Source organism: Adelges cooleyi, unplaced genomic scaffold, assembly GCF_023614345.1.
Source record: "Adelges cooleyi isolate 19-005CV unplaced genomic scaffold, UGA_ACOO_1.1 ACOO_flye_CR_arks_rails_tigmint_CR_PRNA_651, whole genome shotgun sequence".
Taxonomy (NCBI): Eukaryota; Metazoa; Arthropoda; class Insecta; order Hemiptera; family Adelgidae; genus Adelges; species Adelges cooleyi.
Window position 1 is genome coordinate 1,389,288 of NW_026096352.1, and position 23,936 is coordinate 1,413,223.

General features: G+C 27.1%; 4 protein-coding genes and 1 long non-coding RNA gene across 9 annotated transcripts in view; 2 read left to right on the plus strand and 3 right to left on the minus strand.

Moving 5' to 3' along the window:
- Positions 1 to 3,259, minus strand: part of LOC126844986 (putative serine protease K12H4.7) — a 29,255-nt gene extending 25,996 nt beyond the window's left edge. The window contains exon 1 of one of the 5 annotated variants that reach the window (XM_050583540.1): positions 2,947 to 3,259. The gene's annotated coding sequence lies outside the window, so the exon portion shown is untranslated. The remainder of the gene's footprint in view (positions 1 to 2,946) is intronic. The other 4 variants (XM_050583539.1, XM_050583537.1, XM_050583536.1 and 1 more) reach the window with 4 other exon arrangements.
- A 1,806-nt stretch (positions 3,260 to 5,065) lies between these two features.
- Positions 5,066 to 10,301, plus strand: LOC126844985 (protein KRI1 homolog). Its single transcript, XM_050583534.1, has 10 exons — positions 5,066 to 5,525; positions 5,756 to 5,993; positions 6,776 to 6,921; positions 7,577 to 7,737; positions 7,823 to 7,955; positions 8,037 to 8,249; positions 8,381 to 8,515; positions 8,629 to 8,913; positions 8,980 to 9,143; positions 9,353 to 10,301. The coding sequence occupies exons 1-10, from the start codon at positions 5,457 to 5,459 to the stop codon at positions 10,158 to 10,160; spliced, it is 2,352 nt and encodes a 783-aa protein (XP_050439491.1). The 5' UTR covers positions 5,066 to 5,456; the 3' UTR covers positions 10,161 to 10,301.
- A 965-nt stretch (positions 10,302 to 11,266) lies between these two features.
- LOC126844365 (U3 small nucleolar RNA-associated protein 6 homolog) lies at positions 11,267 to 14,710 on the plus strand. Its single transcript, XM_050582510.1, has 9 exons — positions 11,267 to 11,493; positions 11,560 to 11,677; positions 11,868 to 12,008; positions 12,090 to 12,333; positions 12,419 to 12,584; positions 13,472 to 13,570; positions 13,640 to 13,835; positions 13,931 to 14,417; positions 14,495 to 14,710. Exons 1-9 carry the CDS (start codon positions 11,408 to 11,410, stop codon positions 14,656 to 14,658), a joined length of 1,701 nt encoding a protein of 566 aa, XP_050438467.1. The 5' UTR covers positions 11,267 to 11,407; the 3' UTR covers positions 14,659 to 14,710.
- Positions 14,711 to 15,049: 339 nt separating this feature from the next.
- Positions 15,050 to 17,692, minus strand: LOC126844376 (putative inositol monophosphatase 3). The gene is made up of 4 exons (XM_050582522.1): positions 17,111 to 17,692; positions 16,715 to 16,877; positions 16,425 to 16,570; positions 15,050 to 16,340 (listed from the first exon to the last, which is right to left on the minus strand). Exons 1-4 carry the CDS (start codon positions 17,417 to 17,419, stop codon positions 15,984 to 15,986), a joined length of 975 nt encoding a protein of 324 aa, XP_050438479.1. The 5' UTR covers positions 17,420 to 17,692; the 3' UTR covers positions 15,050 to 15,983.
- Positions 17,693 to 21,024: 3,332 nt separating this feature from the next.
- LOC126844634 (uncharacterized) lies at positions 21,025 to 23,857 on the minus strand. Its single transcript, XR_007686616.1, has 4 exons — positions 23,597 to 23,857; positions 23,233 to 23,337; positions 23,036 to 23,127; positions 21,025 to 22,572 (listed from the first exon to the last, which is right to left on the minus strand). It is a non-coding gene; the product is annotated as an uncharacterized LOC126844634 (long non-coding RNA).
- Positions 23,858 to 23,936: the final 79 nt, after the last annotated feature.

The following is a 23,936-nucleotide window of genomic DNA, read 5'->3' on the forward strand; positions in this document are numbered from 1 at the left end:
TGCATATTGCAACGACAAATGTAAATATAGTCATATAATGTACAAACTTCGACAAAAGCTTAACAACGTATCACACTAGGTTGTGTAGGTGAACACAGAACATTTAACAAGAATACAAGTGAGCTGTTTATTTGGGTACTGTGGTGTCGTGTGTACAACGATGTAATATACATCCTGATATTATAATGCTAAGGTAATGACTTGGATAGAATATTGTGATAGTTGAAAAATGTTGAACTTTATTATTATAATGTAAAAAAAAATGTGTCATTAAACAGCAAGTGTTAAGTGAATGATAATTGTCTGTGGGAGAATTTCAGTTATTTTAGTACTCATTTGTTTACATTGTTCTCTCTAAAAATGTAATTACTAATTTTTAAATAAATATCACAATGTCATTACGAACGTTAAAAGTAAAAAAAAACTTTAAAGTAATTTATAGCTAACATGAAACATCTGATGTTTTATACTATTATGTTCAACGCTGAAATCAAATCTCTTCGGCACGTTTACAATATTATAATATCCCATAAGAAATTCATACATTTTATCAAACCGTGATTTTGACCAGTAGATAGGTATTATAAACTTGGACTTCGGGCCCCTTGTACCAATCAGCTTTGTTTTGCTTACAATTAACATCTTTTGAATTTTTCTAGTTCTCGCCAGTCATGCTCGTATTCGAGTGGGAAACAAAGAAGACATTCTCCATCAGCCATGTATTTTTTTTAAATAATTTTATTTACCTATGGTGGTAGATTGTTTACATTTACAGCCGTACCGAAAATTAATTTTATACTTAGGCGAAAGAAAATGCATTTCATACGTGAAGAAAGTTTCATTTATAGTTTTTAACAGAAGCAAATATAGAAAAAAAAATGATGTATACCTGACTAAACATAATTCTTAACTTCAAACCATTAGGTATAAAATATTCTAAAATAAAAAATTCGAACAGAATATGTAAATTATTACAATTTTATGCGTACAAATTAAGGATGGGTGTTTGAATTTATAGCGGTGCTAATTTTGAGTCTTGGGGGTGCTAAGTCCCCTAGCACCTTCCTAGTTGCGCCTATGGTGGTATTTATACAAAAAACTAAAGTTTTAAAATGGGTAACAATTGTACCTATGTATAGGTAAAATATTACAGAGGCATTTTGTACTGACAGTATTAAATATCAATTGTAAATGTGTTTTTAAGTCATTGGGCTGTCGACCATATCTTATGTTTAACATAGTCCATCGGTATATCTATTTTTGTAAAACCTATACGTTCACGGTTTAATAAAAGCCAGTGTATAGCTAGTATTTATTTATTTAAAAAAAACACTTAGCTAGAAACAAAGATTGTCAGTCGATATTAGTATTTTCGAGCGTTCATTGAAAAACCACACACGTATTGTTCTAAACCACTCATACCACTACCGCACGCACATATGTCTTTTGTTAAACATTTATTTTTTTCGAATTTAATTACTTAAAACCACACGCATTTACTATTCAAATAGTAACCAGGTTTATTTGTATTACATTAGATTGATGTCAATAGTATAATAAAACTCTCCAATAAATTGAATAGTTTACCTACCTACCAAATTTCAAAATATAAATCGTTGACTTTAGGAAAATAATTGTTACAATGTAATATGTTAAATAAATGCTCAAAGAACAATGCCGTTTATTATAGCTTTTTTTTTATAAAATTATCAAAACTGTCAAAGAAATATCCTAGCTACGGCATTTTTTCAGTATATATTATATTGTCTACACTTATCGGAATTACATAAATAAAAATGATTCGAATATTTTTTATTGCCTCCCGGTAGAAGCTTTATCAAGTTTTTTGACTATTAAATACCTATTAATGTAGCATATAAATATTTAAATACATATATGTACCATTTTAGTACCTTAGTATATAAAAGTATACTAGGTACCGTCAAAATAAGAATTGATTATATTTTTAAGGTGATTGGGTACCGGCCTTAAATAAGGAGTTGTAGGTAGGCAATTTCTGGTTTTTTTTTCTGTTACGCGTTGTCATTGTGTGCGTAGTAAATGAACATTAGTGTGAGTGTTGTTATCTTACCCTACCGTCCTCGCACTCGTATAATTCATTGTTGAAATGACTCTCGTACGCACACGCACAAGTCGGTTAAAACGGCTACTGTTCAGGATTCGTACAATTTTATGCTGCAAAAATACTGATTTTCCTTCATTCAGTCCGATCGTTGTATTAATGCGATAAGACTTCTGGAAATCAATCTGAGTTCAGCGTGAAGTCTACTTGAGATCGGTCAGGCCACTTTTCCAGTTTCATTTATTAGTATTTTTTAAACACTACTACAATATTTAACATTTTTCAAAAAATTTAAATCAAACTTGTGGAATTTTGAGGGCAAAATTAAAAAATGTAAGCTAACCGATCTCAAGTAGACTTCATGCCGAATTCATATATATTTTCAGAAGTCTTATCGCATCAATACAACGATCGGAAGTAAAATGGGTAGTTTTTGACGGAAAAATTGGCCGGTACCCAATGGCCTTAATATAGTGATTTACTTCTCCGAGTTCTCACTCTGCTTCTCACTTATCAGACATACCTGTATCGGTGATAATAAGTAATTTATCAATTAAGTATGTATATCTGACGTTATCTTATTCTTATACCCACGTCCCACCGGTTAAAGTATAATCATTGAGTATTTATTGTAATAAAATATACCTATTATGTATAAAATATATATTTACAATAACACAATAGTATAATATAAAACAAATTTTATAACTTTTAGACACAGCGGTGTGGTGTCACTATTATTATGGGTAATCCAAGATCTTTAATAATAATATATATAAGTATTGGTGTTCGTAAATGTATTACACGACGTATGTGCCTATAATGTATTATTAAAATCAGTAATAATTAATAACGTGACTTACCGGTAATTCGTAAAAATAAAATGACCGTATGAAAGATAATGTATCTTTATATTATTATGTACCAAAATTGTGGTACTCGAGATAAAAATCACTTATTTTAAATTAATTGCAAACGGTAATTCAAAATTTAATATCAATTTACTATCAAAAAAATAAAATAATACACTTAATTATATATCGTTTAATGACAAGTGACAATTTTTTAATTCATTGCTCACTGCGGACGTCTTTGCAGCGCGCGGCTATTCTAAGTAAGAACAATTTACAGACATTCGATAAAGGTTACAGTTAGCGTCTATGACAACTAATAGGGATACTACAGTCTACAACTGAAATACTGTCATTCCCCCTCTTTGTACACTCAAGTATTATATACCGTTACTCAATGGTATTACTTAATTTGTTTTCAGTGTTTATAAAAGCATAAAAGGAGGTCTAGTCTATATAGTCTATATAGTCTGTGTGTTATGAATGTGCAGCGTTTATCTTATCAAATCATAATAATACAAAATATATTATTAGTTTACTTATACCTATAATCCACCACCTACCTCAGTTCTTAATACATAAGTACCGGTCTGTGTTACACGTCATATCGATCGTAGACATATAATAAATGTATCATGTATATACCCGTTTATTTTCAAAAACAAGGTCTTAATTTTTCAGAATTTCGTGTAGTAAAATCAAAATTCTACCTCATTAGTCATTATATTTAGTTATACATACTTACAGTGTCAAAGTTAACACTTTTACATAATAAAGTGTAACAATATTATGTTTATTACTTATTATAATGTACACATGAAGCTAAGTTTAGTTATAATGAATATGTTTCTAGAAGTAAACAACATACACTTGCACGTATTACATAAGCACATAGATAAATAAAAATTATCTAAAAAACCGTCTACAGCCTATACCTTCTTTATAGGTACTTTACATTTTGTATAGTTGTTATTAACGGTGTTAAAATACAAATCATATCACGTGTTGTGTAGTGTACCTATACTTGCATACGTTTCGCGTTTTATAGACATAATATATCGTAAAAAACCGTGTTCATTGCGGCTAAATTGGTGGAAGATGACCGATGCCCATATTATTTATAAAACACACTAAATAAGGTACCTACTATGATAATGTGCGTTTATCATAATTATTTCGAGAATGGTTTAATCTTTACAAAATTATATAAATTGCTTTAAACAATAGTAAGTTAGGTTAATAGTAAGTTCGGTACAACTTCAATTCGTGTAACGGACCTTCTTTTCTTATAAATGTAAATTAATTTGTTTTATTACGGATATTAATAAATAAATAAATAAATAATTATTACCTACCTACGATATTCAAATTTTATAATTTTATAAAAAAAAATTCATAAACCACTTGTTTAAAAAATTTTGAAAAAGTAAGTAGCTTTTGGTCAATATCAAAGAAAATAAGAGAACATTTTTAAATATTGTATTTTTTTTGCTCTAAACATATTAGATACGAGAAGTTCTGCTTTCACAAATAGTACTGAACCTGTTTTTGTGAACACTTCAACTCAATTGATCAAAAATCATTGGAAAAGAAAACTAGAAATTTGTATTAAATATTCGATTGCACTGTGCATTGCAATTTGCTTAACTTGCCGAGTTATGAATAATGCATGATTTTATCGAATATTTAAACATAAAAATAAGTGTCACACAAATAAAATAAGCAAACACAAACCCGTAAACAATATCTTCAAACTACCTACATATATATATATATATATATATATATATATATATATTGTGTGTATATATATATATATATATCGTTTTGCAATTATTTACAATTGAACTGCTAATATCCTTTTGTTGTTCTATTGCTTCTGCTGGACATTTTAAAAATATCATCATAATTCATACAGTTTCATAAATTTATAGTATTGTAAGCCAGTGACCCGGAATTTACAATGTCAACATCGGTAGTACTTAAGTCCATTTGATTTGGTTACAATATTACAATTGACGCCGAGTTTCAAGTCCAGTAAATATTTGTATTATTTATTACAAAACATTAATATTAATCAATTATTAGGTAATTTATTAATTTATTATTTAATGTAATCAAACAAATTTGTATATAATATTATAACGATAACCAATCGTTTTGCATTTGACTATTAAAATATTCACGACCATTGTTGTATAAAGACTTAAGTGGTTTCTTATTTCAAATTTCAATTATTATTATTAATCACAGTAGTGAGAAGTGGGAAGTTGGCACACAGGACAGTTATTCAGTATTTTGCGGTTGGAAGTTGGAACACGGTTGTCTTATCAATTAAGTTGTACCTCTTATCAGTTATCAATATCCGCAGGCCGCATGGTCAATTTTATAATTTATAACACTTATTATTATTATTATTTATGAACGCAACACACCACACAGAAATGCAAATACAAAGTACAAACTGATGTTCGTTTAAATAAAACTTGTTGAAATTTCCAAGACAGTTTGTTGTTTGAAGTATGAATAGATTGGAAGGAAATAACGTCGATACTACGAGTTCTGACGAAGAAGAAGACGAAGAAGCCAAGGTATTTTATAATTAAAAAATATACTAATTCATTATAAAAACATTTAACCATTTCGTTAATTTAAACTAAATAATCTTTGCTCATACTACACAAAAACAAACAATTAAAAATGTTTTAACATAAAATAGATACCACAATGTTTTTACAGCTTTTTTTGTCAGTTGCTTTTGTTGAAATAGTATTTTTGTTTCAATTTCGTTACTTCCATAATATATCGGTCTGTGTTTTAGGAATTAACAGAAGATGTGGAGAAAAACTTTTTCAAAACTCTTTCGTGTTTGAAGAAAAACGATCCAAAAATATATGATGAAACTGTTAAGTTTTTTGATTCGTCAACCATTCAAGATTCTTCAGGGAAGTCAAATAAAAGTAGTACTTCGACTTCAAATCCAATTTATTTAGAAGAGTACAAAAGAAAGATATTATTGGAACGCGGCCCCGAATTTGATGATACTGAAGAAGTACATGGTAAACAACTTTCCTGCCAAGCTAAGCAAAAATGCAGTAATTCCAATTTTTGTAATTTTGTGATAATAGTATCTAGAGGTTTATAATATAAACCTCTAGATTATAAACTATATTATAGCAGTTTTGTATGATTTTTTAAAAATGAAGTAATTCCATTAAACTTATTTTATTAAATTTTAACAATAGACATAAATGCAGTATATTCACAGTTATTTACATGTCAAAAACTAAAACGCAATAAATTTAAATCAGAAGAAAAAATGCAGTAAAACCATGAATCTATTATGAGTATAATTTACTATTAGTTCTATGAGTTAAAAGTTTGAAAAGTTGGTGTATAAATATATAATATTTCAATTGCTTGCAGACAGCAATAAACATTTGTGTTGTGTGTGTCAAGTAAAATATTAGGTATTATTGTAGACTATTAATCTTATTGTACTACTTTATTAAAAATACTAAAAATACCTACAACATATTTTTATTTCAACATCAAAATCATTCTAGTATATTTGTACAGATTCTAACCTTATGTAGGTTGGTTTAATTTAAAATTTGCAAAATTTAATCACAAAAAATACCAAATTAAAATAGAGTGATTTGAATTGATTGTTTGAATGGAATTATTTATAATATGATTATCAAAATTTATTTAGATTTAGGCTAAATTAAATTGTGTTTGTGGAATTAAAAATATTTGAAATAAGAATTTGTATATTTGAGATGAAAATGTATTGTGCATAATTAATGTTTATCAATAACTAGTTGTATTTAAATTGTAGAAGTTCTTGAAAAGAACCAAGTTCGTATGTCATCACCATCTTACGTCGAGGAACAAAAGGCTATCAAAGAAAGTTTTAGAGACGCACTCTATAATTCTGATGATGAAGAAGTATTGAAGCGTCGTGTTAAAACTAAAGAAGAACAGGTACTAAGTATAGCTATTTATGTTGTATAAATTATAAACCCTAGAGAATAAACTGATTATTTTATTATTTTGCATTAAAATAAAAGGTAATAATACTAATATTTATGCTAATAAAACATTAAATGATAATAACAATAAATAAATAAATTGATGAAGGCATTCAGCTTGTACTATTTACAAACAACACTAATATAAAAATGTATTAGTGTCATTAATTAGGACCATGTATAATCACTTGGTAATATTGTTTAATTATTAATATGGTTAATATTTTTTTTTGAATTGATCTACACACTGAAATGAAATCCCGTTGTATCGTTCCTCAGTTATCCTTATTATAAAAATCAACCATACGTTTATACTTTAAAATTTTTTTTTTAAATTTACTAATTTTTTATTTAATAAATTTAATTTTTAAATATATTGTTTTATAAGATTAAAAAAGATTTTTTTTTCTTAGTGAAGAGGTATTCACAGACAAAACATTGGAATCACATCATCAGCTCATATGATTTAAGTTTTTGGTCTTAATAGTTAAAAATGATTTAGGTCATAAATTTGTTTTTAAAATTGTGTTTCCAAAAAGTATACACTATTTTTTTAATAAAAACCCGTGTCCAGTTAAAATTGTAAAAATATATATTTTCTGCTTTAGGAAAAGGAAGATAAAGATTATTTGGAATGGCTAAAAGGTAATAAGGATGAACTCGATGATGAAGAAACTAAAAAAGATCTTCAACATTTACACGATTATTGGAATAATCCAAATTTAGAAGAAGGAGAACAGTTTTTGTGTGACTACATATTAAACAAAAGGTAATGTATAGTTTTTTTATAATATACTCGTGTACCTACTGTACTGTCATTAATGTAACATTTACATTAACAATATCAAAAATAGATTTTTAGAATCAAAAGATGAGTATTTAGTAGAAGATGAAATGAGGTTTTCTGAAGAAGACGAAATGCTAGAAAAGCATGAGGAGTTTGAGCATAAATACAATTTTCGTTTTGAAGAACCGGACAAAGAATTTGTAAGATATACTTATATTATACCACTTTTTATTACCCAACTAGGAATTATTTCATGTAAAATGTAATTGTATTTGTTTTAGATCAAAACGTATCCTCGTACAATGGAAAATTCTTTACGTCGTAAAGAAGAAAAGCGCAAAGCAAAACGTGAGGAACAAGCTATGAGGAAGAAAGACGAAATGGGAAAACGTTCGTTGGAAATAAAAAAACTAAAAAAAATTAAAAAGCAAGAAATAGTGGAAAGAATTAGAAAGCTTCAAGAAATTACTGGCAATAAAGGAGTTGGATTTGAGGTATGTGTTAACATTGTGAATTATATAAAATGTTTTAAAATTATTGAAAACCATTGGAACAATTTTTTTTATATATATATTTAATTTAAAGTTCTCACAATTTTGTTGCTGTTTTTCTCTGTCTTGTATAGGATGCCGAAATAGAAGCAGATTTTAATCCTACAGAGTATGATCGTAAGATGCATCAACTATTTGATGAAGAATTTTACGACCAAGTAGATGACGATTCAAAACCTGTATTCGACAAAGAAGAAGACGAGTTTATCGTACGTAAATACTTGTCAACTTATTTTATTGTAACACAATTTGCTTTGTATGGAACTATACAGTATACTGTGTTATAAATAAATATAAATGAGTACTAATTTGTTTTTTACAGATGGATTGTGAATACGATCCTAGTTTAGATCGAAGAAATAAAAAAAAAACTAGAGCTGCGAAACGGAAAGAAAAAAAGAAAATTTTAGTCAAAGAGATTGAAGATGATGACGAAGAATCTAGTTCTAAGCAAAAAATTCCCAAGTACGATCCAGCAATGGGATCCTTTGAAAAGTATATTGATGAATATTACAGTTTGGACTGTGAGGATATTGTCAGTGGTGTGCCTACAAGATATTCATACAACAAAGTTATTCCCAATGACTATGGGTTAACGATCGAAGAAGTAAGGAACCCTGAGATAACTGTTTAATTTCTGTAGTACTTAAAAACATTTTATTGTTTTCATTAGATTTTGTTGGCTGATGACAAAGATTTAAACAAATGGTATCCAATTGGAAAATTATCGAAAATTCAACCAGAAGCTGTTCAGAAATTTGAAGCAAAAATTTATAAGCGAAAAGCCAATGATATAGAGTTGAAAAAAAAGCTGTTACCAAGCTTGTTTATAGAGGAGTAAAACATGTTTATTTTACATTTAATTAATTATATTATTATATTTATAACTGCCTTATATGTTTGTAAAAGTTAAAGTTTATACGATATTTGTTTACTCTTATAGTTTGTAGAATGAACTGCCCCAACCTTAGCTCTGTAACTCTTAGATCTGACTAAAGACAATTTAATTTAAATTCTCTAAATTAGTATTTGTCATACTTTTTCAGAAACAAAGCAGAAGAAAATGAAGAGAATGATGTGAACAAGAAGGAGAAAAAGAAAAAGAAATCAAAGTCAATCTTTAAAAACACAGAAAAAAACTGCGACCAAAAGAAAAACGAAGATTCCTCGAATATTAAACTTGAAATTAAACTCGATCCTAAGAGCATAAAAAGTGATAAGAAATCAGAAAAAAGTGAAAATGAAAAACCTAGAAATAAAACGTTGAAAAAAGAAAAGAAAAGTGTTAAACAAAATGCTCATCAATCATCCAACGGTGTGAACAATAAACCACTCGTTAAAGTAGACAACATAAATAAATGCAGCGACCAAGCTAAAGACGGAGATTCTTCAAATAAAATCTCTGAAATTAAGCTTGAAGTCAAGAATTTGAAAAGTATAAAAAGTCCTAAGAAATCGGAAAACAGTAAAAATGTAAAACCACAAAATAAAAAGGCAATGAAAAAAGAAAACAAGAACATTCAACAAAATTCCGATAAAACTTTGAATGGGGTTAATACGCCATCTGTTCTGAAAGTAGATAAATACAAAAACCAAACGAAAATCCAAGGTTCTATAAATGATAAATCTGAAATAAAATTCCAAGTTAAGAATACAAAAGGATACAAGGGTGTAAAACGGAAACTAGATCAATTTTCAAACAGAATGAATAAACGTAAAAAGATGGCGCATAAAAATTACAGACAAACAAAAGAACCTACTGCGTTGGAATCTATGACAGATGATCGTTTACAAGCGTATGGAATTAATCCTAAAAAATTCAGAAACAAGTTGAAGTTCTCTAATAGCAAATAGTAATTAATAAAAAAATTGACTTTGTTTTCTTATGTTTTTATGATGTTGACAACACAAATTATTCCAAATAAATAAGTCAAGTGTAATGTGTAAAGATTTAATAACATAAGTATTGTATCTGAATAAAAATCAACAAACTCATGTTAGTTTTTAGTCTTTGCAGTTATATACCTGATTACCCGTGTAAAAAATATATTAAACCTTTTTGACACATTATTCAACAAAATTAAAATTTTTTTCATACCAGTTTTTTGTTTAGTATATTTAAATTAAATTTAATATTAATTTAATTATCCATCGAATGAGTTTTACACAATCATTTATGTTTATAATTGATTTGGCGAGCAGAAAAATATACTATACTTATGTCAAATCAATAGAAACATGAGTGCAAGGTTAATGAATTGATGTGCATAAATTATGGTTTCTGCATTTTTCAATATTGTATTATATATTATGGTAGTAATATAGTATTTACAAATGTTTCAACAAATAGTCGACTAATCAACAACTCAATCTTGGTTAAACCGCAGAATAGATAAAACTTTAAAAAGTATGTTAAACCACATATTAAACCGTTAAAATCGACTGAGTATAATAAGAAAACGAGATCATTTTATTATAGGGATAATTTTTTTATTGGGGTAGTTAAGTGTTTGTTGCCAGTTTAGCTCTGAATATTGATATTATGATTTTTAGTTTTGGAGAACTTTAATTTCTACAAAGAAGAGATAAAAATTAAATAATAAATGCTCATTTCTAAATCTAATCCAAATTCCAAAGGTCTAGATTCTAGGACTAATATACTGTATAATATTAAACAGGTATGTATTATTATTTACCTTACATTCCTGAAGTTAGTATCTTTCTAATCACTTATCAGTGCTAACTTGTCCATTGATTTGTAAGTAAACATTTGATAAGACAAAAACAAATATTATCAAAAACCTTAAAAAAGTAAACAGGTATGTCAGCAACTTGTGATAACCGTGAAATGGCCACGAGTTATCTCGGATGGCTCTGTATTTCTTACAGGAGAAACCCGGCAATCATTTTATAAAAATTGTTAACACATATTGCTAACATACCTATAATCTGTTTATCTGTCATTTTTTAAACGTACACGGTAAACCAAACCATGCTTTTAGAATTTAGTATTTAGTTGTACTAGAATTTTGATGTACAATTTTTTTATTTTCTTACAAGTTGTAAAGTAAACGCCAAACAACTCTAAGCCACAGTGAACTATGGCCGAGTACGTCCAAAAAAGAAAAGAAGACCTCATTGTCGAAATACCACTTCTTGAATATTTCTTCAAAAAGTCTTCAGTCAAGTATGTTTTTTCTCGTAAAATGTTATGATTTCTATAGAACAAGGTTTTTTTTTTGTTGATTTTCAGGCGTCTAATACAACAAAGAGAAAAATTTGAATACAGACTGCTTCGTCGTAACAAACAAAAATCGGACTTCACGCAGTATATAACATTTTTGGAATCCATCATAAAAAAAGTTCAAAAAGTTGGTATTCACATATATTTTCTAGTTACAGTGATGGAGATTAATTAATTAAAGTGTTAACCGTCATATGATTGTGATAATTTTGTAGAGCATTTACGTTCATTTTAACTTAAGAAATCCTTTATAAAGACATTGTGTTTTGAGTTCTGAAATGTTTTTATTTATGAAACATTTACATTTTGTTTATTAGATTGGATCAGAAAATACACAATCACTGAAACTCATCGAACACCATACAAATCGTATAACTAATCTTTATTACACGGCACTTAAATATTTCAACAATGACTTGTCCCTTTGGAAGACGTATCTAAAATTCTTAGTTAAATATGTTAGTATAATACTATTAGTTGTTATACAACAATATTTTTATACTATAATATTGTATGTTATTCTATATTTGTTTTTTTAGAAACTATTCAGGTTATTACGATCTACACTCGACCGTGCTTTATTATTACATGGTCACATCTCCGACGAAATTTATATCTTTGCCGTGAAGCAAGAGTTTGTAGACATGAAGAGCATACAAAAAGCCAGGGAATTGTATACAACGGGTTTGCGCTTGCATAAAAAATCATCTGGATTATATTTTGAAGCCTTTAAAATCGAACTTGCATTTGCCAATATTTTGGCTAAATCATTGAAGAAGAAAGGTATAAAAATAAAATCTAAATGCTTGTGTTAATTTCTATTTGTTTTTTTGGTCACTTATTATTTATTTATATTTATATTATTCAGGACAAGAGTTTCAATCAAACGATCCGTGTTTGGATGGATCTATAGCCAGAGCAGTTTTTAAATCTGCCGTTGACAATATAAAAGAAGATTCTAGTCTTTTTTTCAAAATGTTCAAAGAAAGCGAAACATACACATTTGCATTGCAACTGACACAAGAGATTAAATTGTGAGTTCAAGTAATTTTATGTTATTAAATTTATATAGTTATCAATGATGTGGGGAAACATAAAAAAAACAACACATTCGAAACTCTGACAGTTGTTAACTGTATTGTTTTCTGTACTAGTAAAAAATTTCGTAGATATTGTGTTGTTTTTGTTTCAGTGTACCAAAAAAGCGTACTACAATGTATAGTATGGTTACTCATTGGGCTTAGGACAATAACCTATAAAAAAAAATGATAGAGGATATGCTTGAAATCTGATGAGAGAGGCATTTGAGCCGATTTTATATTTCTGCTATAAATATAACAGTTGAACAAAAAAACAAATTGTATTTTAAGGGCCATTATTACAAGGTGTTGATAAATTTGATTTTAGTTAAGTTTTTGCAATGTTCACTCTATTACAAACTACTAGCTAGTTCATTTTAATCAGTATGAGGATTTTAATTTGCTCAATGAAATCAATTTAAAATTAATACCGTTTTATGATTTATCATTTTCTTGATTAATTATCTCTGATTTTTTCTCATAGCTTTAAAAATTAATTATTATATTATTATTATTTTAGTAAAAATTAAAAAAAAAATGTTTTATAAAAAGTAAAAACATACAATATGTCTATAGTTATAGATTTTAGTTTGTATAAAATGCTACCACTATATTGTAATAAGTAATAATTGTCTTAAATGTCATTATACTATTAAAAGTAAGGATTCGAAAAACATATAGAAATGTTAATCGAATTGTGTTCTCATTCATTTTTTATGTATGTGATTTTGTTTTTTAATTCTAATTAGAAAGTCTTAACATAGATTTACATGATAAATATCTATAGCCAGTAGATTAACTTTACTACCTATTGACTAATTACAATTTTTTAATATTTTTAGGTTCATGCAAACAACATTTAGTTCGGATCCGATTTATTGGCATACTCTTGCCATTGACGAGCTAAATAAATCTAACAAAATCGAAAAATTAAGAATCAAGTATGACAAAAGTTAAAAAAAAAAATAACAATATGACCGCTTACAAACTAATTTTAAATATTTCTATAGGAATTGCTTAGATAGATATGACGAAGCTTTATCTGTTGTCGACACAGATGAAATGTGGGACATGTATTTAACTACCCTATTGAGAATAGCTTCAGACGCTTCCAAAACCGAGGACTACAAAAAACTTTTACTCCAACACTCTATGGCCAACGCTCATAAAAAAAACAAATTGAAACCAACACATTACGTTCAATGGGTAACAGTTTTTATAGTATTAATAATTTATTTATTTATAATTTTTCTTGTTAGAAAAAATCAACTTTGATTTGTTTTTATATATTTGTTTAATAGGCTAACAAATCTCTGCCGTCCATCACAGACGAGATTTTGGATTGCGCTCTCGAGAAATACCCGAACGACCGTAGCATTTTAGAGCAGAAAGTGAAACATACCATTAAAACTGACAAAACTGGTGCTTACGAGCTGTTCAAACAAAAATTGGATTGTATGTCTCCCACTGTATGGATAACAGTTGTTGAACAATTTTTGGACGATCCCAAAGCGAAAGATATATTTGAAATGGCATTTGGAGACAACTCTGTTTGTGTCGATGAAGCAAAACAAAAATTAGGAAATTGCTATTTGCGCTGGCTAAACAGAAACGTATCCCTTGATTGTGCTCGCAGTTCATACCAAAAATCCGTAATGAGTAGTTGGCGAGATGTGAGTTTCTGTAAGACAATTGTTGGCATTGAAATTGAACAAGACAAGGTGGACGTATTAAAAACTAGACAGCATTTTACGGTGGCTTGTATGCAATTTGGCAAAACGAATATAGGTAATTAACATTTTTATTATGCTTGTTACTTTTGTTATCATTTAATATGATGGTTATTATAATTTTTTTTTTATCAGATCTATGGATGGATAGAATATTTTTCGAACTCAAATTCGGTTCGCCGAGAACGGTATCAAGTGTTTACCACGAAGCACTTACTACTCTAAATAATGAAGAATCCGATAAGTTTGTCGAATTGTATACACTGAAGATGTCACAAGGACATCATTCTACATTTTAAAGTACTGTTCTTGTGTTAACTCTATTATTATTAAAATCATGTTTATTTTTTACTTGCAGTAATAATTTATTAAACTTAACTGTAACCTCTCGTCCGTCCCTGATTTAGCAAACAATTAAGTGCTGGTACAATCACATGTCATCGAGTCGAGTACATCACTTCGTGGGTAGATAAATCTTTCGATTTACTATCTTTTTTTTTTTTTAGATAAACAATTAATACAATAGTTGATTCATTAGGAATACTCAATGTTTGGAAAGATGGTACCTTATTAAAATAATTTGGAGAATTCTGTTTATTAGAAATAATATAAGGTCGTGAAAATAATGTATAAATAATATAATAACGATTAATGTCATTAATACTAGTTTTCACAATGAAAAATATTTAACTAGGCACAATTAATAGATATACCAAAAATTATTGATAACCGTAAAATAACTAAAGCTTTTTCTTTATTATTTATGGTATTTTGTTACCAACTAATCGACTATGCTCAAAGGGGAAAAAATAAAGGAAACATTTATTTAATTTAAGAACAATATCGCATGAAATTCTAAAAAATGAATGTAATGCTTTAGTTTATTTTGACAATAAACAGAACACGAGTGAATTCATTGGTTGATTGGTCGGTACATTGTATGGTCGTACACATATCATTCATAGATAATTACATAGTAAATAAGGTAAGCAAAATATACAAATAAATATTAGATTAAACCTTACGCTAAAACAATAACAATCAACAACGAATTTAGTTTAATAAAAAAAAAAATAAAGTTTAGCAACAAATCGGTGTTATAAATGACATGCATAATATAAGACGTAAAATTAATTATTTTTTGTTAATTATATAAGTAAATTTAGATTATTTAAAATAAAAAATTATTCTTTATCCGATTAAAAAAAAGCAAGTGTACTTGAAATTCAAATTTAAAGAAAGATCTCGAAAAACAATGATTTTAAATAGCATTTCAAGAACAAAAACATTTTTATTTACTTATAGAAAATGTTACTGTAATATTTATTTGTACAATTTTATGACAATATTTAAAAATACAGCTACATTTATAGGATAGGTACAACTAAATTTACAATTCTATACATTTCTACTGTTCAACTGTCCACACACTAAGTTAAATTCAATAGTAATGAATAAATAATTATTTTAAAAATTGGTAAAATTTACTCTTATTTAAAAATTTAAATGTTCTACCTACATTCTAAACCAAGAACTAAGAAATGCAATATAATTGTCAAAAATTATTATACAAGTTTTGTTTAGACATTATTTTTTTTCCAAAATAAAAAACCCATTTTAATAATTAAATACCACGTAAATTTTTAAGGGCGCTTACATAATGATTGTGGTTGTGAGTCGTTGCAATTATTCCTCCTACATGCACAAGACTCGTCGATTTTCCATAGGTTATGTCTTTATCGTGTAATGAAGTCATTTGGCCTCCTCTACTTCTTAACAATGCGTGGCCCGCGCAAATATCCCACTTCTTGATGTTTGTTGTGTGTATATAAGCCGACGCATTTCCATACAACACTTGCAAAACTTTATAGCCCGCACCTCCGGCTGTTACAACAGGTACACCATACAAACGGTCTTCTAACACGTGCAACACATCTCCTTTATGTGATCTTGAAACAACAACAGATCTCTTGCTAGGTACCTAGTTGAATAAATTATTATAAATGATTTAAGGAAAATAACTTTAATATGTATTGCAATATATATATATATATATTTGTCTTACGTTAATGTCTTTGGACCTCACAGAAGTTAATTTCGAACCCCATGCCCATGTTGTTTTGGAAGTAAACGGTTCATGAATAACACCGATTATGGGTACACCTTTATACGCTACACACACCATAGTTGTTACGTACTGTGTCAATTTTTCTAAATTAGTCATTGAAAAATAAATATTAGATGTAATCATCAATTAAGCAATTTGTACTTAATGTCTATGATAGTATTAACTATATTGTTTTGATTATTAGTAGCAAGATCAAAACAGATATTAATATACATTATATCTCATACCTGTAAACTCTTGTGTAGCATCTAATGGATCGATCCAGATAGTCAAATGTTCTTTCTCGAGTTTTTCGTCGTCACTAGATAGATGCCCACTATGAAATAAATCCACTTGCAGTACATTTAATTTCTCGCATTCGCTTTCTGAATGTTCTTCTTCCGAAATCAACTATAGTTAATGTATGTCTAAGTTTAATAAGTAGTTCAAATGACATAGGTCAAGTGACAGCGGCTAACCAATGTTCACAAGGGATAAAAACAGGAAGATGTTTCTACAAACCTACAACAAATAGGTATGCCCTTGTGCGCAAGTTAGCTAATGCCGCTATTAACAATAAGTTGCCTTGTATTATGTGAATTATTAAAACAATGGTATTTTTTACAAAAAACTACGATAAATACTTTTATATCTGGAAATTTTTTTTTCAGATGATAATACATGGCGCAATGAGAGGTATAATCAGCGTTTGTAACTGGATCGTTAGCTCCTTCCTGTGTTTTTCCTTTGGATAGAGCTTCAACCAAATCTTCGTCATGAATGTTTATAATCTGTACACCGCCCAGAATTGCCGCTCGAATGGCATGGTCAAGTAAATCTTTACCTCTGACATAGTCGTTCTTATTAAAAAAACTTATGTGGCATTTGATTAAAACGACCAAGATGATTGTTAGAACTGCCAACGCTTTGATCATAGTTTTCATACGAGCCATTTTTGTGGTTCAAAATTTCACACCGACCGTATACTCTGCTGATATTTAGATTTTAGATACACATTATACGAAGAACAATTTATGAAACACCACTCTGTTTTTTATTTTCGCGGATAATTAAATCCATTTTAATAATATTACCGTACATCGGTTTATCGCTGTTCACAGTTGTGATTGCGTCAAGGGATTTTAAATACAAAATTAATAATTAACAATATTAAGCTTAATTGCATATTGACATTATTACTACAGACTACAGACAAAATCTGATAAAATAGTGATAACTGATAAGGAATATCGAATAATCAATAGGGTTGTTCGTTGGGTTGGGGGTAGTTCTTCCAAAAAATGATAACGCGTGATAAGAAAAAAATGTTACATAACCTATAAAATGTGTAATACTACAGATAGTACCAACATCGATTTTACCAAAAACCCGCCAAGAGAAATTTCGTATTTTAATATCAAAAACATTGCCTTTAGTTAGGTTCTTATCTTTATTGCAAATTGTAGTTAGATCTTTATCAATTATCTAATTTAAATCGTATACACTATACACGTAAAATTCATAATAAATTACATTATATTATAGTATATACCTATCATATAAGTATATGTTATAATTTAATATTATTTGGTATAAAATAATAATAATTTTATTAAAATTTCCCTCAAATTGTTTATATTACTATTTAAATAAAACATTATTTTTACTTTTTACCTAAATTAGTTAACGATTTCAGAATTTGGCTGTCAAGTATAAATTAGTTTTACCACATCTTACATATGTATTCTGTAGTTAAAGAATACAGGTAGGAGCTTATAAGCTTTGTCTTCAATCTTGTCTTTTAGAAGATATATTATTAACAAAATTTGGTACCTAAAGGATATATTAGAGCAAGATAACGGAACATATGACACTTGTAGTTTAAATACCTTACATGAATAACTAGAACCAAACACATATTTCATTTTCAAGTTTCCACATAAATCAATATATACATTATAAGGTTATAGTCCAAAGTGAACCTTTTGCCAGATAAAGACTCGTGAAGAGAAAAAAATTGTTGTACGGCCCCTTTTGCATGGGATAATAGGTAGATAATACGAATATGGCATAATATAAAATTACTGTAAACTAGATTTAACAATTCTGTTGTATTAATAAAAATGATCAAACTTGGGTCGTAATCGTATAAACGTCATACTCAATAAATATATAATGTAATTTAATAAAAACTTGCTTTTATGTTGGTGAGATTATCAAATCAGACTGATCGGTATTAAAATACCTTGCAAGACTGAATGTTATTTATAATCAATTAGTAGGTTTTTAAAATAATTATTATTCACTTAATATTTTACAGAAATTAGTTTATATTAAGCTACTCTGGGTATATATTTTTATTATATAAACCAAACTAAACAATATGAATTTGTTCTGAAATAGTTATTCATATGATTTAAAAATATGATACAATTTTTGGTCAATATAAATTTGCAAATTTACAATTATCTCTTGATTTGAAAATGTCCTTGTTTGTTAGAAGATTGCATAGCCCATATTTTATTAATCTATGTACTTATTCATTTAATATGGCCATTTACTTAGTGAATAGTTAAATTAATAATTTATGAATAATTACACCAGAAATCGCATAATATGACAATTGATACACATTAATGCGAGCGTATCAAATACTCATCACATAAATGTTGATCTACCCTTGGTATGGTACAAAGATCTTAATTAAATAACTGCAAAACTTCTTCAAACGATTGTACTGTTCCATCCTTTATAAATTAGGTATGGTACCCTCGTGTTTAATATATATTTTTCTGTTCTAGGAACTTGCTTTCTGTTGTAGTTAAATAATTTTTGGATTAAGTCCTGCCGTTTTACGGTGGACAATATTGACATAAAGCTTTTTTTTAATTATTTTAATTAATACTCTGATAATCAGATAGTATAAAAATCTATTAGAAATTAGAATACCTACTTAGGTATATCCATATTTCATTTAGATCTTTTAAAATTATATTTTCATAGATCCATAGATTTATAAGAATTTTTGATATTGCACATTTCCAAACATAAGTAGAATTAAATGTCTAAAGTGATGCTGTAAGATACTAGTGAAAAGTAATAAAATATTTTTGTACAAGCCTGGCAAAGACTTGGCTAATTATCTTTTACCTCGATTGCCTTTGTAGAAATACAATTATTATCAATTAGATTTGTTTCTTATAGAAGTGATATTATAACTTTTCTGTTATTAATTCTGCCTACATTCCATTTATTAAGAAATGTATACTTTTCTTATATTATAAAAAAAATAGAAATAATACATATTATAAAATAAATAGATACAATTGCAAGTTGCAGCATCTCATCATATTTATTTATCTCTTATCTCGTTCTCATCGAGATCTGCTGTTAAAGCTCTTTTTGCCCACAATAAGTTTAATAAGTTATAATAAGACTGATTTAAGTATGTTAATATTTACTTAAGATTGGTGAAGTTGTGAAAATTTAAATGATATAAACGTAGCTATGGACATATTTAATGTGAAAACTAATGAGGCTATTTCCAATTCCACTAATATGTATATAATAAAATTGTCAAATCAGAAATTAAAAGAATGAATATCAAGCGGTCAGGTTAACTCTATTTTAACTAAGTGAACATTTAAAAACAGATTAGATAATCCCATTTTTATTTAACATTAATTAAAAATGGTATAATTGTGTTAGGAATATCTTATACCCCCATAATTTTGGTTAGAAATACTAGATTAAACTAGTAGAAGATAATTCTAACTTTATACTGTTAAACAGTTGTACTTAACTAAATTGTAGTTAACAATGAAAAGTATAAAAGTTGTAGGTATTTAATTTATCATTATTTTCAGGTAAGTGCCCCAATAGTTTTAACAAATGTGTCTTCATTCCTTTACACAAAACAGGAAATAAATAATTGTTCAGTAGTTATTATCTATTATTTCAGTCGGTAATTATAATTACTAGGGCTCTAGTTATAATTACTAGACTGTAGCCATTATAAACCAATATCGTTATCACTGTCTCTATCAAAAATATTTGAAAATCATTAAATCCCAAATAATGAAGTAATATAATATTTAGTTATTAAAACATATTTACATGGTTTTACGAGTTTTTATAGTTGAATTTGAATAAAACTGAACATATGGTTTTCAATATTCAAAACTATTTTAATCTAGATAACTTAAAGTTTAGAGGTCAAAACTGTGTAGAGCTACAAAATTGTGTTTCATGAATTATGATTCATATAAGATGTAACTGCGTTACTATTAAAAATAAAATAGTTGTATACTTTGATTCATTGATAACTGACTAAAATGAAAATATCAAAAATATTGAATATGTTATAAAACTATTCAATTATTATCAAGACATTATTTATATATATCTATAGTTATTAGATAATAGCAGGTATTGTTAAGGGTTAAACTTACTAAAGCTAATTTATTATTTAAATGTTGAATCTATAATTATTTACTACATTATACTATGCATATAAATAAAGATAACGGTATCTGGACTTTATAATACAATTTATATCGAACACATCATTGTATACTCAAAGAGAGTATTCAATATGTTAAACATCCTTCGTTTAAACGTATTATATAATATCACTTAATACAATACACAGATACAAATCACTCGTTATCGAGAGTAAACGTGTCTATGAGAACAGATTTAGAAAAAATACATTTGGTTTACTTTTACTTTATTGTGTCAAAAACTACATCTAAAAACTAATGCATTTCTAAATAATAAAATTATAAACAAATATATACTATATACTAAATACGCTTTGTTTTTTTATCATAATTAAATATTATTTAATTAAAAATTATCAAAAAAGTAAGTGGTTATTAAAACATGTTTTCAGTTGTAAAATAACACAAACAAAAATGTTTTGAAAAATAATTTTACCTAATTGAAATTATTATGAGAGAAAATTAGTCAATCACACTATATAATTAAGCTAACCAAGAAAAAACAACTTTTATTTCTAAAAAACAATATAGACTTCCTGTCTATCAGGCTACCTATAGTAACACAGTATACATTTCAGACCAATTTTATAATTTATAAAGTACAATTCATAAAGTTTGATAAGTCATTTAAATAAATAATAAATAGTAATAATAGAAATAATAAATGTAATAGTTTAAAACACATAAAATAATCTGGTAAAAAGTATAAATAGTATAAAATGATACTTAAGTAAAGATATTTTTTAACTAAAAATGTATATATTATAAACTAAACATCAAAATTTACAAATGTATAATTACTTGGTTTAGCAAAAAAAAATTGTACCGTTTTTTTTTTTTAATCTAGGTATTCAAAATTTTGACTACACAATTTTTCCTAACAACATCAACATAATTTCACAACAGTTTACAAATTTTCAATCTTTCAGTTAGGTCAAGATATTTTTACAATAAATTAATATTTTAATGTTATTAAGGTAAGTAAATATTAATAAATAAGCAAATACAGAAGCTACATTTATAATTTATTTGGTAGGCTAATAATTATGTTTGTCAAAATTGTAATAGTAATATACTGTTAGTATCGTTAAACTAAAGATACTTGTATTGACACTTAAAGTGTAAAAATATTCAAACAATAATACAAGTATTCAAAAAAAAAAAAAATTTAAACAATCTTAATTTTGTTTTAATGTAGTTGAAAATTAAAAATATTTAGCCAAATGAGATATCAGTGTAGTGGTCATAAATACAGTACAGTTTATATGGACGTTGAAGACAGGATAATAAGTTATTCAATAAATAAACAACTGAATTACAGTTGATTAATAATAAATTATAATGAGACTTTTTTAAATAAAATTAAACAAAATATAAAGAGATTGGAGATGATACTACGATGTTTAACAGCAGGTAAACAGAAATACTGGGTGGCGTTTATACTGTTAGTCTGATACAGAATATTCTTCCAGGGGTTTTGCACAAAATCCAATTAACTTCAACAACAAATATTCAAATATAGTGTCAAAAATCCGTCATGGATTACAGTGTCCATGGAGAAATATATGATATGTCCATTTAATCTTCCTCTGGTCACATTCTAGCTGAAAAAACAACAAATGGTTAAATAATATTAATAATAATTATAATATAAAACCAATTTTAAATGAATTACTAATGTTAACGTTTGTTAATTGTGAAGTTAAAATTAAATATAACGAAAATTGATAATGACATTTTTTTATACCATTCAACTTAAATTATCTATCAATAACACTTGGAAGAGTGATTTCATGAATAGACTATATTTGTGACCGGTATATATCAAGTGGACCTAGTTTGTTATCTCATACCAATGAAACGTAAGATCTACAAGTAAATGCAATTTTTCTTGTACAAAAACTAACAATGTTAGAAAATAGTAAATTAAATTATTAAAAAGAAAGATAATTTACATTTGATTTCTTTTTTTTTAAATACCCTATATTAGGGTGTTTTAGATTGATATTAAACTAATTTTGTATCAATATTTGTATTAATACTACAAATCTAGAATGTTTTCCTTACCTAGTCTATTTAGACAAATGATAAAACAATTATTTCTTCCAGTTAGTGTCGAAGGAGAACTGTTCAACCAGAATCTTTGACTCATCTTAAAACTGAAAGATATATTATTAATAAATAAGTTAAAAGTTGAAATGTTAATTATTAAAATAATAGAGATTAAATCAATTAAAACAATTTTACAAAAAATAACTCCATACCTGTTACCACACTTAATCAGACTAGAGATAGTTTCAGGAATCGAACCGCTCTAATGAATAAGCATACCGATAAGCTTTTTATGACTTCAGACAACTACCATCATACTGTAAAACATAATTTACTTGTATTAATAGTTTTATTTAAATAGGATGTAATAATATTGTCACACAAATTAGTACAATATAGTGTATGTATGAACTTTGTCGCTAGGTACTATAATTGATAAATATATTATGTTATTCATATTAAATATTGCAAGTTTATATTATGTGAAAATAAGAGTTTTGAATTATGAATTAAAAAAGAATTCTAATAAAAATATTCATTTAATATTAATAAGAAACGAAAGTAAATTTTATTTACCAATAATTATCGTTGTCGTCATATGAACTAGTTGGTTTTTTGTCATTATAAATGTATCGTAAAAATGTGTACTATTTAAGAAAATATAATATATTTTAACACGGTTATTTTTTTTTATCATTTGAATTATTGCCGTTTAGTTCTAGAGATAACAGTTAACTCTGATAAACGTTAGTTATATTTTAGTTACTTTTATTCTAATAGAATTGGCAGACTGATAGAATGTGATTTTATATTTTGGTGTTTCTGGGTTGGTCACGCTGATAAAATAAAAATTGTGTTATCTTTTGGAAGAACTCTTATCTCTTATCATTTTTTGGAAGAACTGCCCTGAACCCTT

Bases quoted from the DNA above. Each gene is read 5' to 3' on its own strand.
- LOC126844985 (XM_050583534.1), top strand. From the start codon at position 5,457: ATGAATAGATTGGAAGGAAATAACGTCGATACTACGAGTTCTGACGAA. The intron at 5,526-5,755 runs GTATTTTATAAT...TCTGTGTTTTAG, and splicing joins AAGAAGACGAAGAAGCCAAG to GAATTAACAGAAGATGTGGA. The intron at 8,914-8,979 runs GTAAGGAACCCT...TGTTTTCATTAG, and splicing joins ATGGGTTAACGATCGAAGAA to ATTTTGTTGGCTGATGACAA.
- LOC126844365 (XM_050582510.1), top strand. From the start codon at position 11,408: ATGGCCGAGTACGTCCAAAAAAGAAAAGAAGACCTCATTGTCGAAATA. The intron at 12,585-13,471 runs GTGAGTTCAAGT...TAATATTTTTAG, and splicing joins CTGACACAAGAGATTAAATT to GTTCATGCAAACAACATTTA. The intron at 13,571-13,639 runs GTATGACAAAAG...ATATTTCTATAG, and splicing joins ATCGAAAAATTAAGAATCAA to GAATTGCTTAGATAGATATG.
- LOC126844376 (XM_050582522.1), bottom strand. From the start codon at position 17,419: ATGGCTCGTATGAAAACTATGATCAAAGCGTTGGCAGTTCTAACAATC. The intron at 16,878-17,110 runs GTATTTATCGTA...CATTAACTATAG, and splicing joins AAAAATTTCCAGATATAAAA to TTGATTTCGGAAGAAGAACA. The intron at 16,571-16,714 runs GTATGAGATATA...TGACTAATTTAG, and splicing joins TGCTACACAAGAGTTTACAG to AAAAATTGACACAGTACGTA.